Below are 16,163 nucleotides of genomic sequence, written 5' to 3'. Positions count from 1 at the left end.
GTGGCCTAGTAGCGGCGCGATGGCATCATCACCCGCCTGCTTGTGCCGATGTGGGGAGATGTGGACATTACAGTATGGGGGCAGATGTGGATATTTTCTTAAAGTTTAATAAAAAAAAAATTGTAAAAACTGTATGTGCGCTACAATTAATCTAAATTAGTCGATGGGAAAAAAAAAAAAAAACTCCATCAAACAGGAAAATTTTAAAACACCAACAGCCCTAATTGACTATATATACATAATACATGTCCATTGTCCTGATATTCCAAGAAAGAAAATCATGCATTACTGCATTTTTAGGATCAATAAAAGTTGTTCCAATAACATTCTTACCTGATTTACTTGTAACCTGGGTCCGAGGTTGGTGTAGATTTCTTTTAAAAGATCTATTGCTCGGCTTGCAATGTCATCACTACCCTGAATTACAACCTACAGTACAATAATAAAAAGTTAAAATGGACAATGCTTTTAAATAGTTTGCTACAAGTCAATTGTTGTTTATGGCTCTCTGTCTTTCGGGAGTGTTAGCAGTATCAAGGTAACAGAATGAACTTATTTTCCAAATTACGTGATTTCATATATGTTGGCTATGTGCAATGGTCACGGCAATCAAAAAACTCCATCTTTACATAAGAGATGTACAGCCAGTTTAAAGATACAATAGGCAAAAAAACTAACTCAATGAGGAAATTTTTATTTTAGTAATACTGAAATCCTGGGTGCATTTTATGTCAATAAACATTAAAAATGTTATATAACATTCAAAAGCAATAAAGACAACTCTATACCATCCCCAAAAAAGTGTGCATTTATATGCATACACAGACACACAAATACAGCTATTCCACTGTACCGTGTGCCACCAGGATTTTCTGCACACCACTGCTGACTTTGGGAACTGAGCTTATCGGCTGCCCTGTCATTGCTCTAGCCATAAAACAAGCCATGGATCAGTAAGTCCCATTTACCATTTACACAGATGCTTAACACTAAGAGTAAAGTTGAAATTATATACTGCTGGATGACCGGGATTCTAGCTGGTGCTGTACTCTGGCACAGGGACAAAGTTGTTCCTTTATCACTTCTGGGTGCGATTTAACATTTTTACAGTTATAAAAAAACATCCCCAGGTGTCCCAGTATTACTATAATGATTTTATGAACAAAGTTTTTTTTTTTTTTGCTTATGGAATCCCTTAAAGTGGTTGTAAACCCTTACAAACCACTTTGACCTACAGGTAAGCCTAGATTAAGGCTTACCTGTAGGTCCAAGCAATATCTCCTAAACCTATATGGTTTAGGAGATATTTGCCCGAAAACGGGCACCGCTGTCTACGGCGCATGCGCCGTAGAGAGTGGCGTGCAGGCGCACTGAGCGCGGCATTTCCAAGAATGGAGCTGCCCGCCGTGTCGACTCCCGTGCGCATGCGCGGGAGTGACGTCATCGCGGCTTCGCTGAATGACAGCGGCGGAGCTGCGAGACGCCACCAGCAAGATGGATGCGGCGGACTACAGGGGACAGCGGCGACTTCGCTAGCTCCTGTGTCAGGTAAGTGACACATAATAGGCTACTATGCGATGCATAGTAGTCCATTATGCTTTGCCTTTGCAGGGAATGAAAGAGGAAGTAAACCCATCAGGGTTTACTTCCTCTTTAAAATGCGTAGCTGTACATAGAGCTGGAACTTTTTTGATTTGAATGCTCAATATGTATACACAGGGGTTAACCCAACCAGTGTCTCTTCTTAAAACTGCAGTACAATTCTCTCATACTTTACACCTAAAGTTTAACAAAACACCTTGAAGCCAATGAGTTATTTTTTTTATTTTTTTGTATGAAGTGTTGAAGGCCCCTTTCACACTGATGTAGTGCAGTTTTCACACACCGTGGGTGCAGCAGTGTATCGGCAGGTTTGGTGCGGGTTAGCTGCAGTTCCCCTTGAGTTTTATTTCCTGTGGTTTTAGTGAACTTTCTGGAGATGCACCAAAACACCTGCATGCAGATATCTGAAGACAGTTAACAATAGGTTTGTTCTTTCCACACAGTCTTCTTTATACTGCCATCAAGTTCGCTATAAAGTGAGGTTAGAAAATTGGTACCTATTGCATCTGCAGATGTGTACATTGCTTTCACAAAGAACTTCCATTTTTAAAGCAGCTCCACCAAATTTAAAATTGAGACTGCCTTAACATCACTGCCAACACAAGAAAATTATAGCCCTTAGATGTCCACACATGGCAGTAAAGAGCAGGTAATGATCCCTTATTCTTTAAACTGCACTCCAACTTCTCGTCTGTATAATGCACCGTACAAATTTTCAGATCCACTTTACCAGGTTTAAACATTTTTTGTTCCACACGTTTTACAATTTGTCCCACTGGATTGTGGGGATTGGAGTGCTTTTCTGCATGCCAGGCATGTTTGTACAGTTTTTAATTTGGTATTTCAATAAAACACGTGATGATTTTACACTATGTGGGCCTGGTGCTCGCTTTTCATCATTGCCGAAGTCTCTGACTAACATATGACCTGTGGGGGGAAGCTTGATACTAAGTGGAAGGTCATTTCCTAAGACATTTTGAGATTTCTGGAGGTGCACCAAAACTCTTGCATGCATATATTTTTATTTTTTAAACAAATGCATCATACTTACCTGTTCTGTGCAAAGGTTTTGCACAGACCAGCCCCCATCCTCCTCTTCTCCGGTCCCCCACAGGCGCTGCGGAAAGCGCCCAGAGAGCCATTGCTCTTGTGCACATCACTGGATAGGGTTTGGATATTATTAGGTGGGGCAGCTGCACACTGAAGGTTTTTTTCTTAACCTTCATAAATAGAATGCATGAAGGTAAGAAACATTACTCTTTAGAAACCACTTTAATGACACCCCACATGTAGGTCGCAAATTCAGTGTATTTGCCTGCACTGGATCTAATGGGCTCAAATCACACCACACTGAAAACACAAGAGAATTGCACAGGAATGTGGTGCGCATATGTGAGATTCATAGTGATAACTGGGCTGAATGTACTCAAATCCCACCAAAGACGTGAATGCAGTACTTTCCATGCATGCATAGAACCGCTGGTTTCCTGTGCCATATGAACTGGTTGTGTTAGTTGAGGATGTTGCCCTGTCTGCTCTGCAACCGTATTTATCGGTGTATACCACGCACCAATTTTAAGAGGGAAGTTTCAGGAAAAAAACATTATTAAAGTAAACAACTTGGAAGCAAATTAAGGGTCAGTGCTCATCAATGTCCATCTGCAGCCTGATTAATATCCTCAATGCATCAATGCAGTCTGATTAATGCTTTTTTTTTTTTAAATACCGTTCTTTGCAGCCTCGCCATCTTCCTCGCCAGAAGCCCAAATCAGGAAATAGAGCCCTCATCTCCTCTCCACTCCACTCAGTTCTCACGTCACATACACACAGTCCCGCCTCCACCATTGGCATTGGACCAGCTCCTGTGATAGGCATAACACTGATTCAATTCCGGTGGTGGAGGCGGGACTGTGCGTTTAATATGAGAGCCGAATGAAATCAGAGGAGCCGAGCGGAGAGGAGATGACCGCTCGGTGAGGTACGCTGTCAGCGTATAACGTGCACCACTGATTTGCCCTCCAATTTTCAGGGGGGGGGGGGGGGGGAGGAAGAGCATGTTATAGGCCAATACATACGGTACTTTAGTTGTTTTGAGGTAGGCAATGAATGCGGTAGGCATTGGCTGAAATGGAACCTGATTTGACAGGCAATAGCCATGATTTCTCCCCAAATGATCAGACTAGTTGGTAGCAACCATCAACAAAACTAACCATAAAAAATGTAAACATTATTTCTAATCATCACTTTGCTTACAAGCGTTCAAAACGGATTTAGAGCTGAAAGTGGTTATAAAGGCAGAAGGTTTTTAATCTTAACACATTCTATGCATAAGATAAAAAGCCTGTTGTGTGCAGCAGCTGCCCCAGCATCCCCTAATACTTACCCGAGGTCCCTCTCGGTCCACGAATGTTGCAGCCATCCGAGAGTCTCCTTACTGATTGGTTGAGGCATGGAGCGGTGTCATTTCTTCCCGCTGCTGTCAAAGTCAGCTAGCCAATCATAGGAGAGAGGGGGCGGAACCAGGTCGGGGCCCCGTGTCCGATTGGACACACAGAGCTGTGACTTCAGTGCCCCCATAGCAAAATGCTTGCTGTGGGGGGCACTGAACAGGAGGGAAGGGCCAGAAGAAGCAAAGAGGCACCCGAGAAGAGGAGGATCCAAGTTGCTCTGTGCAAATTCACTAAAACAGAGGAGGCAAGTATAACATATTTTTATAGGAAAAAAATAAACAAGACTTTACAATCACTTGAAGTTTATTCTACTTATACATTTCCCTCCCTGGTTCCCCCCCATCATTCAAAAGTGAAGTGGGCTCTATCTAAATTGCTGCAGCTTCTAATAGACACTAAGAAGCTTGCAGTGAAATCAAAGTAAGCTATTTTAGTACAGAAGAGAAGCCTGTATAACCATGAAAAATGGAAAGGTCAGAGTTCACCGTAACAATAAAACTATGTACAAAGCATCAAACTTACAACAATGTGTTTGAATTCATATTTTATATTTACATTTGATATAGTTGTCTTGATCAAAAATTGAGAGAGGAAAGGGCACTTACCCTCCAGAGATAATCAAGCCCTATAAGCTCCAAGTCATCCATCATGTAGGCCCTGCGTTTTGCTACAAGTTTTCCTTCACGACAGTTAACAGCTTTAAAAAAACGCTCAAAGCACTTCATGCCATTTTCTGTTAGGAGAGATGGATCCAGCTGTAGCACGTTGTTTTCAAAGAAGTCTTTATTGATATCTGGGTCTAAATCTGGCTCATCACCCATGAGCTTGGAGTACCATTTGAAACAGGCTTCACGGTCACAAAGGTAAACCGCGTTTTCAGCTAAGCACTTCCAAATCTGTTTTGCCTGGGGTGCACAAAGCCAAAGCTGACCATCCTTCAATAAAAACCTAAAATGAACATTGCAAAACGTCAGGCAAATTATATTACACAGATGAGAGTAAACGTGAGAAATACAAAGGAAAGTTGGTATTATCATACAGGTTTTATATAGCACCAACAGTTTGTGCAGCACTTTACAACATGAGGGCAGACAGTACAGTTTCAATACAACTCAATACAGGATGAATTGGAGGGCTCTGCTCATTAGAGCTTACAATCTAGGAGTAGAAAAATACATTGAGATAATGGAAGGTCAATCTTACTTTGTTGTTAGAATGCTATGTGATAAATTGCAGCAAACTCACTCCAGAAGTTGAGTGAGGATCTCTGAATGATCCAATATTGTCCTAAATGACTGATGGTGATAAATAGAATCCACCTGTGTGTAATCAAGTCTCTGTATAAATGCACCTGCTCTGTGATAGTCTCAGGGTTCTGTTGAAAGCGCAGAGAGCAACATGAAGACCAAGGAACACACCAGGCAGGTCCGTAATACTGTTGTGGAGAAGTTTAAAGCCGGATTTGGATACAAAAAGATTTCCCAAGCTTTAAACATCCAAAGGAGCACTGTGCAAGCGATCATTTTGAAATGGGAGTATCAGACCACTGCAAATCTACCAAGACCTGGCCGTCCCTCTAAACTTTCAGCTCAGACAAGAAGACTGATCAGAGATGCAGCCAAGAGGCCCATGATCACTCTGGATGAACTGCAGAGAACTACAGCTGGAGGTGGGAGAGTCTGTCCATAGGACAACAATCAGTCGTACACTGCACAAATCTGACCTTTATGGAAGAGTGGCAAGAAGAAAGCCATTTCTCAAAGATATCCATAAAAAGTCTCATCTAAAGTTTGCCACAAGCCACCTGGGAGACACACCAAACATGTGGAAGAAGGTGCTCTGGTCAGATGAAACCAAAATCGAACTTTTTGCCCACAATGCAAAACGATATGTTTGGCGTAAAAGCAACACAGCTCCTCCCCCTCAACACACCATCCCCACTGTCTAACAGGGTGGTGGCAGCATCATGGTTTGGGCCTGCTTTTCTTCAGCAGGGACAGGGAAGATGGTTAAAATTGAGGGGAAGATGGATGCAGCCAAATACAGGACCATTCTGGATGAAAACCTGTTGGAGTCTGCAAAAGACCTGAAACTGGGACGGAGATCTATCTTCCAACAAGACAATGATCCCAAACATACAGCAAAATCTACAAAGGAATGGTTGACAAATAAACGTATCCAGGTGTTAGAATGGCCAAGTCAGACCTGAATCCAATTGAGAATCTGTGGAAAGAGCTGAAAACTGCTGTTCACAAACACTCTCCATCCAACCTTACTGAGCTCGAGCTGCTTTTCAAGGAAGAATGGGCAAGAATTTCAGTCTCTCGATGTGCAAAACTGAGAGAGACATACCCCAAGCGACTTGCAGCTGTAATCGCAGCAAAAGGTGGCTCTACAAAGTATTAACGCAAGGGGGCCGAATAATTTTGCACGCCCCACTTTTCATTTTTTTATTAGTTAAAAAAAGTTTCAAAAAGCCAATAGATTTCGTTCCACTTAACAATTGTGTCCCACTTGTTGGTGATTCTTCACAAAAAATAAAAATGTTATATCTTTATGTTTGAAGCCTGAAATGTGGCAAAAGGTTGAAAAGTTCAAGGGGGCCGAATACATTCGCAAGGCACTGTGTGTGTGTGTGCGCGTGTGCGTGTGCGTGTGCGTATATATATATATATATATATATATATATATATATATATATATATATATATATATATATATATATATATATATATATATATATATATCTCCATCAGGTATTGCTGCATTTACACCTGCCAGTGAGTTCATAAAAATGACATCCCTTCCTACGGGTACTCTGACACTTTTGGATCGGCTCCTGTAAGCAGGTAGGAGGGGGTTTGGTGGTTGTGTTTGGTCTTTTTCTTTTTTTTCCTTGTGTGCTGTTGGCCATATGTGTATATTTATTGTATTCCTTACTTGGACTACTATTTATTAACTGCTACGTTTTGCTTTTTTTCCCCCCTTCTCTTTTACACACCTAAGGTTTTGCATGTCTTGTAATTTTTATATTTATTGGATATTTTCATACTCTTCCTGATGAAGCAGACCAGATGAAACATGTTGAAATTTTAGGATAAGAGAATAACCTGTATGTGACCTCAGTTCTCTCAGTGGTTAGGGTTGAGATGTGTGTTATACCCAGAACGTTGACTGTAACTGTGGTCCTTACTTTTATCATGTTTATGTCTAATAAATGATTTAATACCATTTTCTTATTTTTTGGTCTGTGTGTGTATACGGTGTACCTTTAAAGTCCCAGTTCCTCAAGTTTCTGTGTCTGTGATATTGGTACGTTTATATGTAATTCTTGATTCTTGTTGCTGATCTTTTTCCCCATATCTGTTTTGAACTTATCAACCAAAGAAGTTGAGTGCACGTGGTCAGCTTCATATATAGAGGTTGTCTTTGGGAAATAGAGGTATGAGTGCTGTCAGCATTGCTGCAGAGGTTGAAGGGGTGGGGGTCAGATTGTCAGTGCTCAGACCATACGCAGCACACTGCAAATTGGTCTGCATGGCTGTTGATCCGGAAGGAAGCCCCTTCTAAAGATTATGCACAAGAAAGCCCGCAAACAGTTTGCTGAAGACAAGCAGACTAAGGACATGGATTACTGGAACCATGTCCTGTGGTCTGACAAGACCAAGATAAACATATTTGGTTCAGATGATGTCAAGCGTGTATGGCGGCAACCAGTTGAGGAGTACAAAGGCAAATGTCTCTTGCCTACAATCAAGCATGGTGGTGAGAGTGAAATGGTATGGGGCTGCCAGCACTGAGGAGCTACAGTTCATTAAGGGATTCATGAATGCCAACATGAACTGTGACATACTGAAGCAGAGCATGAACCCCCCAGCGTTCAGAGACTGTGTGGCTGGGCAGTATTCCAACATAATAACCCAAAACACACCTCCAAGACGACCACTGCCTTGCTAAAGAAACTAAGGGTAAAGGTGATGGACTGGCCAAGCATGTCTGAAGACCTAAGCCCTATTGAGCATCTGCGGGGCATCCTCAAATGGAAGGTGGAGGAGCACAAGGTCTCCAACATCCACCAGCTTTGTGATGTCATCATGGAGGAGCGGTAGAGGACTCCAGTGGCAACCTGTGATGCTCTGGTGAACTCAATGCCCAAGAGGTTTAAGGTAGTTCTGCAAAATAATAGTGGCCACATAAAATATTGGCACTTTGGGTCCATGTTCACTTAAGGGTGTACTCACTTTTGATGCCAACGGTTTAGACAATAATGGCTGTGTTTAGTTATTTTGAGAGGACAGCAAAAATGTGAGGGGTGTACTTACTTTTGTGAGCATCTCTCCCTTATGAAAAGCAAGTGGTTCTACTAGGATCATGGCTAGCTTTTACAGCACTGCAGACACCACCTCCTTTCCTGCCGCTGTTCCCAGGCTCTCCTAGCCCAGGACTGCAGTAAACCGTCAATTAAGCTGCCCACAGAAGAGATGGAGGATCCTCCATTTCTCAATCTCTGGTGACAAACTAAGCCAAAACTTACAAGGAAATCAGAATTTTAAAATGAAAAAAATTGTTTAAAAGCAGCCCAACCCCACACACAAATGCTAATGTGCACAATAAGTAAACTATGATTGCAACATACATGTGAGATATCATTGCGAATGTCAGAACAATTATTCTCACAACATAGCTCAGGTTTAACTCTAAACTGATAACCTAGACTTATAAAATGTAAATTTTAGATCAGTTGTTTCACCATTTTACAGGTGTGCGCAATTCTAAATAAACATGTTTGGTACTCAAGGCAACATCATATTTTACAAAAGAAAATTTGTATATTGTACTTGAGTATATTTGTTGTAGAAAAAATTCTTTTGATAGACAGCTACGCAAATGTGACAAAAACAAAAAAAAAACGGCAACAGACATTAAAACACGTTTATGTATATTTTAAGTCATTTTCTAGAAAAAAAAAAAGCATGTTTTAACATGAATGTGAAAAAGTCAAAAAATTGGCTCTGGTAGGCAATAATGTATTAAAAGCGAAAATACTACCAAAACATTACTTTGGAAAAAAAACTGAAAAAAAAATTTAAAGCAGTAATAAGTCCAAAAACAAAAATGTGTTTAATTGCACCTTACCAAATTTTCAATGTGGTAGCTGCATTCGTTTTGTTTTTAAAGCTTTTTTTCACCTGGTGATCCGGCCAGAAAGTCTTATTTCTCAACTTACTTTAACAGACCAAGCTGTCCAGACAAAGCAGCATTTAGAGGATTAATACAAACCATTTAACACTAACAAGGGTGAAAGGGACATGATGATACTGTGTTTAACAATTTAAGGCTGGACTGCTCCTTTAAGTGTATTATTTTGCTTAACAGTAAATAAGCATATTTTTGTAGAATCAGTATGTGTGTTGAAATCGAAACCCAAAATGAGGAACTTGCGTATGTGTCATGAGATGGTCTGTCTGAATTTATAAGGGGGTTGTCTAGGTGACATAATTGGATATTTTGCTCAGGTATAGAGCTAAAAAGGTGTCATCATAATTGGTTACGTGCATACGGAAAGGAAATATATAATTTGAACATCCACCCCTTATTGGCAGAAAACGCCAGTCTTTCATTTGAATTTAACATCCTGTATGAACCCGAAATAAACTTAACAGTGTATTGGAATCAACCTGAGTTGTGTCAAGCTTGTATACGCTGTTCCCTGTGCACAGCGTGGGTGTGGTCAATGGAGTCGGCAGGCAATAGGGTAATTATAAATAGATGATAGAAAGTGAATAGTCAGGACTAGTAGTTATAGGTAAAAGGGCTACCCTTAACCAGGGGTGCTTACAATAGTCTGCTTTTATACATAAACCTTTAGTCCAAAACAAAACAAAAACAGACTGCTAATAAAGTGTTAGCTGGAGTTGATCTTCAATTTGTCAGTCAAGCCAATCTAAATCTGCATTTAACACTATCCTCTCCCCAGATTGACAATGCTAATATCCAAAAGGTGTCTGATTTATGGGCCGTGACAGATGACAGGTAACGTCATTACTACAGTGAGGGAAAAATTTATTTGATCCCCTGCTGATTTTGCATGTTTGCCCACTGACAAAGAAATGATGAGGAAATATATTTTTTGGTAGATTTATTTTAACAGTGAGAGACAGAACAAAAAAAATTCCAGAAAACCGCATTTCAAAAAAGTTAGCATTTTCACTACTTGCTGACTGCCGGCAGTCAAATGACGGCCAGGCGGCGCACCTATTGTGGCGGGAGGCCGTCATATGACGGCCTCCCGTTTAAACAGGTTATGTGCGCGCGCATCCCTGTTTCTTCTGTGGCGGCGTGTCACGGAGACACCGCTCGCCACCGAAGGGGATGAACAGCCATTGGTTATGGCCATTTACCATTTACAGATGGTCACATCCCCACTGCACATGGCGCATGCGCGCGAGCAAGTCGGTGGCGGCGTGTTCCCCATTGGCCGGCTGTTTACCCACATGATCAGCTGTGATCCTTACACAGTCAATCACTAAAATGTAAACAAACCGCGGTAACGAGATGTTACCGGGTTCTCCTCCTCACACACCAATCGTAGGATACCGCCCAGAGTGTACACCAATCACACTAATTGCCCCCCCCCCCAATAAAGAGGACCTGTCACCACCTCTCATAGTACCTGTCCCGGCCCATCAGGGTACCCGCGTACCTGCCCCGGCCCATCAGGGTACCCGCCCATCAGGGTACCCGCGTACCTGCCCATCAGGGTACCCGCGTACCTGCCCCGGCCCATCAGGGTACCCGAGTACCTGTCACGGCCCAACAGGGTACCCGAGTACCTGTCACAGCCCATCCAAGTACCCGAGTACCTGTCACGGTTCATCCGAGTACCCGAATAGCTGTCACAGCCCATCAAAGTACACAAGTATCCGTCCCAGTCCATCTGAGTACCCGTCACAGTTCATCTGAGTACCCGAGTACCCGTCACAGTTCATCTGAGTACCCGAGTACCCGTCACAGTTCATCTGAGTACCCGAGTACCTGTCACAGTCTATATGAGTACTTGTCACCGCCCTTCAGAGTACCCAAATACCAGTCACCAAGCCATCAGAGTACCTGTCACCAGGCCATCACAGTACCCGAATACCTGTCACCAGGCCATCACAGTACCCGAGTACCTATTTGCAGCCCATCTTTTATAGAATATACGTTGGGGTGTTTGCTTTCCAAAATGGGGTCATTTTGTGGGTAATTTCAATGTCCTGGTGGTCCAGGACCTTCAAAAGTGTGATAGGTAGGAATGAAATGAGATTTGTCATTTATGCTCCTAGAATGCCTGAACGTACTACTTCAATGTTCGGCCTCTCTATGTGGCCAGGCTGTGTAAAAGTCCTACAAATGTGGTATCGCCATACTCAGAAGGAGTAGCAGAATGTATTTTGGGGTGTTATTTTTGCTATATACATGCTATGTGCTAGAAGTATCTTATAAATTGACAATTTTGTGTAAAAAAAAAAAAAAATGCGTTTTAATTTCTTTCCACATATTCCAAAAACTTCTGGAAAAAAAATTAACCGTCAAAAGACTCATTATGCCTCACAGATTATATGTTGGGGTGTTTGCTTTCCAAAATGGGGTCATTTTATGGGAAATTCCATTGTCCTGCTTCTCCAGGGCCTTCAAAAGTGTAATAGATGGTTGAGAAATGAGATGCGTCATTTTTGCTCGTAGAACGTCTGAAGGTACTACATCAATGTTGGTGCTCTGTATGTGGCCAGGCTGTGTAAAAGTCTCACACATGTGGTATCGCCGTACTCGGGAAGAGTAGCAGAAAGTATTTTGGGGTGTAATTTGTTGTATGCTTATGCTGTGTGTGAGAAATAACCTGATAATATAACAATTTTGTAAAAAAATAAAATAAATCTTCATTTTGCAAAGAAACGTGGGAAAAAATGACAACTTAAAAAAAACTCACCATGCTACTTACTTAATACCTTGGAATGTCTACTTTGTAAAAAGGGGTCATTTGGGGGGTATTTGTACTTTCCTGACTTGTTAGTGTCTCAAGAAATGAGATACACCTGATGTACTGAAGGCCTGATCAGATGTGATCAATTTTCAGTGATTGGCACAATAGTTTGTAGACTGTATAACTTTCACAAAGACCAAATAATATACACTAATGGGGGTTATTTTTTACCAAAGATATGTAGCAGTATAAATTTTGGCCAAAATGTATGAAGAAAAATTCCTAAAAATTACTAATTAGCAAACATTAATGACAGAAACAAAGAAAAAGTATTTTCTTTCCACAAAATTTACGTTTTATTTTATTTAGTGCCGGTTCACACTAGTGCGATGCGGGAACCCTGCGATTCAACTGTGCATCGCACTTGACATGCACAGCAGTTCACACTGCCATATGCGATCTGATGGGGAGTGTCATATGTTAACGACACCCCCATTTCAGCTGGCATATCGCACTGCGAACTGACAGTTCGGACATGAATCGGATCGCATATGTGTGAACACACATGCGATCCGATCCTGGTCCGAACAAAAAAAAGGGTCCTGTGCGTGTTTGGACCGAATGCGGTGCGATATCAGCTATACTATCTGTATGGCTGACATCGCACCCGCACAGACATTGCATGTAATGTGAACAGCCGTGCGCTGCGAATTACATGCGATGTCTGGCATCGCGCTAGTGTGAACCGGCACTTATAGTACAAAAAATAAAAAACCCACTAGTGATTAAATACCACTAAAAGAAAGCTCTATTTGTGTGGAAAAAAGGACGCAAGTTTCATATGGGTACAGTGTTGCATGACTGAGTAATTGTCAAACAGAGCGCTGAAAATTGGTCTGGTCAGGAAGGGGGTGTATGTGCACCGTATTGAGGTGGTTAAGGAGTGAAATAAGTACTTGACCTCTTTGCAAAACATGACTTAGTACTTGGTAGCAAAACCCTTGTTCACATCACGGAGGTCAGACATTTTTTGCAGTTGAACACCAGGTTTGCACACATCTCAGCAGGGATTTTGTCCCACTCCTCTTTGTTGATCCTCTGTCCAAGTCATTAAGGTTTTGAGGCTGACGTATTTGGGAAATCGAACCTTCAGCTCCCTTCACATGTTTTGATTGGCTAGGCCACTCAAGGACTTTTATGTGCTGCTATTAAGCCACTCCTTTCTTGCCTTGGCTTGTGTTTTTAGTCATTGTCATGCTGGATTACCCATCCACGACCCATTTTCAATGCCATGGCTGAGGGTAGGAGATGCTCACTCAAGATTTAACGATACATGGCCTGTCCACTGTCCCTTTGATGCTGTGAAGTTGTCCTGTCCTCTTAGAAAAACACCCCAAAGCATAATGTTTCCACCTCCATGTTTGACAGTGGGGATGGTGTTCGTGGGGGTCATAGGCAGCATTCTTCCTCTTCTAAACACGGCGAGTTGAGTTAATGCAAAGAGCTTGATTTTGGTCTCAACTGATCACATCATCATCATTAAGATGTTCATTAGCAAACTTGAGATGGGCCTGTACATGTCCAATTGTAGAAAAACTCAAAAATCACAAATCAGTGAAATTGCAGATGAATCCAAAAGACCCTCCACCTCAAGCAATACAGACTCTTACCAGAGAGCCTTTATTACAGAGGGTCAACCAGGCTTGATGTAATAATCTTAGCAGGGGTCATCAGCTGGAGATGTGTCCTCAGAACAAATTAAGAACTTTCACTGGTTAATCAGACCAGGCTCCATTCACCCCATGATCAGATTTAACCATGTAAATGAAGGAGACGACAGATAGTGTAAAATCCCAAAAGACTCGTTTAATTAAAGTATTGCACTTACATTTGTTCAGAAAAAAAAACAGCATTGTATACAACATAGGTGGCCACCATAAAAACATCCAGATACTGTAAAAACAGGAATGTTATAGCAGGAAACTGCTCCTTTACGCGGCTGGTCTCGTTGCCAAGAGGACTTCTTCCGGGGCATGAGCATCATTTCTTGCTATTGTAATATATATGGAACAGGCAATTCAAGCCTCACTTTCATTCCTGCAGCAGCAGGAGAAGAGGGATGCATCACATTCAAACCTTACTCTGGTGTAAACAGCAAGGCTTGAATTGCCTGTTTTCTATATATTAGTTCCTGTTGGCATGAAAGTGAGGTTTGGAGAAGACATCACTCTCCTGTGGCTGCAGGGATCAAAGTGAGGCTTGAATTGCCTGTTTCCTATATATTGCGATAGCAGGAAATGATGCTCATGCCCCAGAAGTCCTCTTAGCAATGAAACCGGTCTAATAAAGGAGCTGTTTTTTGCCATCGTGTTCCTGTTTACACTATCTAGATGTATATGGCGGCCCCCTATGTTGTATACAACTGTTTTTAATCTGAACAAATGTAAGTGCAACGCCTTAATAAATTAGTCTTTTGGGATTTTACACTATCTGTCGTCTCCATTTACGCTTAAAACTGGCCTTGGGGTGAATGGAGCCTGGTCTGATTATCCAGTGAAAGTTCTTAATTTGTTCTGAGGACACATCTCCAGCTGATGACCCCTGCAAAGATTACTACATCAAGCCTGTATGACCCTCTGTAATAAAGGGTCCAGGCTCTCTGGTAAGAGTCTATATTGCTTGAGGTGGCGATATATGCACAAGGTGGAGGATCTTCTGGATTCATCTGCAATTTCATGGATGTGTGTGTTTTTCTACAACTGGACTATTTTCTATCAATACCTTATGAGCAATTTTATGTTTAGTACAACACTGTTTTTGTATAGGATATGTCATGTGATTATATCTCACTTTAGTGGTGCTGCTGAATATTTACACTGTAACGGTTTCTTTTTATTTGTAGGATAGAGTACTTTTTTTCGCCCGTCACCGACGCTGCCCAGTGAAGCCTGCCACTCACTGGACTTTCCTAAGCCACTGGCCTGCGGGGGGGGGGGGTGGGGGGGGGGGGGGGTGGGGGGGGGGGTTGTAATCCAGGCCTCAGCTGCCTGCCTATCCTGCTGGGATCCGTTCAGTGCCTAGGGACTGCCTGTGTGGGCTGGGTGTGGGGCCCCAGGATCTAGTATCCTCCACATTCCCCTACATCCATCCTGGCTCCCTGTCTGCATCCCATGAGCTGAGTAACATAACAGCTGGCAGTTAGCTGCATAGTGATCGGGGGCACCTCCTGCATCCCTAGATGTCATCCAAGAGATGATCAGTAAAGAAAGAGCCACCACCCAGGACACAGGGTTCCCCAGCAGTGACACGTGCGGTGGCCACTGTGCCCTCTGGAGGAGAGCATGCCATGGCCAGACAGACAGCCCTGCAGCTTCTAAGGGACATGGAGCAAAATGAAGGAGACTTGCAGCAGCCCTCAGGTATGGAGCAATCCGCAGCTACTGACTCCACTGCAGCCATCCTGGTGGCCATTGAGGAGAGTAAAACCATGGTCATGGAGAGGATAGATACACTAACCATGGAGTGTGGCCTTATCTGACAAGATATGGACAAGTTTATAGGCCATGTCCCTGCAGTCGAGAATTGTATCTCAGATATAGAGGATAATGCGGCTACCACCTCTCATGTCTCTGACCTGCAACGCAAGGTAAAAACCCTGATGGCGCGGTCTGAGGACATCTAAAATAGACTGCCCGCAATAACATGCGTGTGATGGGCCTTCCTGAAGGCACGGAGGGCCAGCACACAGCCAGCTTTGCCAAAAATGTAGTTAAAGAAATCCTCAATTTACAACAAGTCTCCTCAGCATACATTGTTGAGCGCGTGCATAGGGTCCCCACAGGCCCGAGACCGCAAGGCGCCTTGCCCAGACCATTCCTTGTGCAATTTCTGAATTACTGTGATACGGATCTCATCCTTGCTGAAGCCCGGAAGAAACCACAGCTCCGGTTTGAGACCACCACCCTGCATTTTTTATGCTGTACCCCAGTAAGCTCCGTGTTGAACATCGGGGCTCTGAAATTTTTTGAGGCCCCCTCGGATGTCTCAGATTGGCTGGATACATTAGGGTGAAGGTAACCATCATTTATCTTGAGTTGAGACATTCTTTCGGAGAAGTTTTGTTACCTTCTCCCTCCTTTTTGCTGGAG

At 42.6% G+C, this 16,163-nt stretch overlaps 1 protein-coding gene across 1 annotated transcript in view; it reads right to left on the bottom strand.

Moving 5' to 3' along the window:
- The window catches only part of USP9X (ubiquitin specific peptidase 9 X-linked), a 437,788-nt gene that overhangs the window by 196,259 nt on the left and 225,366 nt on the right, over positions 1–16,163 (bottom strand). Inside the window, 2 exon segments of the mRNA XM_077480883.1 lie at positions 334–429; positions 4,658–5,000. Of these exon segments, the coding sequence (XP_077337009.1) occupies positions 334–429; positions 4,658–5,000 (439 nt within the window).

Source organism: Lithobates pipiens, unplaced genomic scaffold (assembly GCF_037356315.1).
Source record: "Lithobates pipiens isolate NorthernLeopardFrog02 unplaced genomic scaffold, aLitPip1_a1.2 Scaffold_16, whole genome shotgun sequence".
In the NCBI taxonomy this organism is placed as follows: domain Eukaryota; kingdom Metazoa; phylum Chordata; class Amphibia; order Anura; family Ranidae; genus Lithobates; species Lithobates pipiens.
This window is presented reverse-complemented; position numbering and strand designations above follow the sequence as displayed.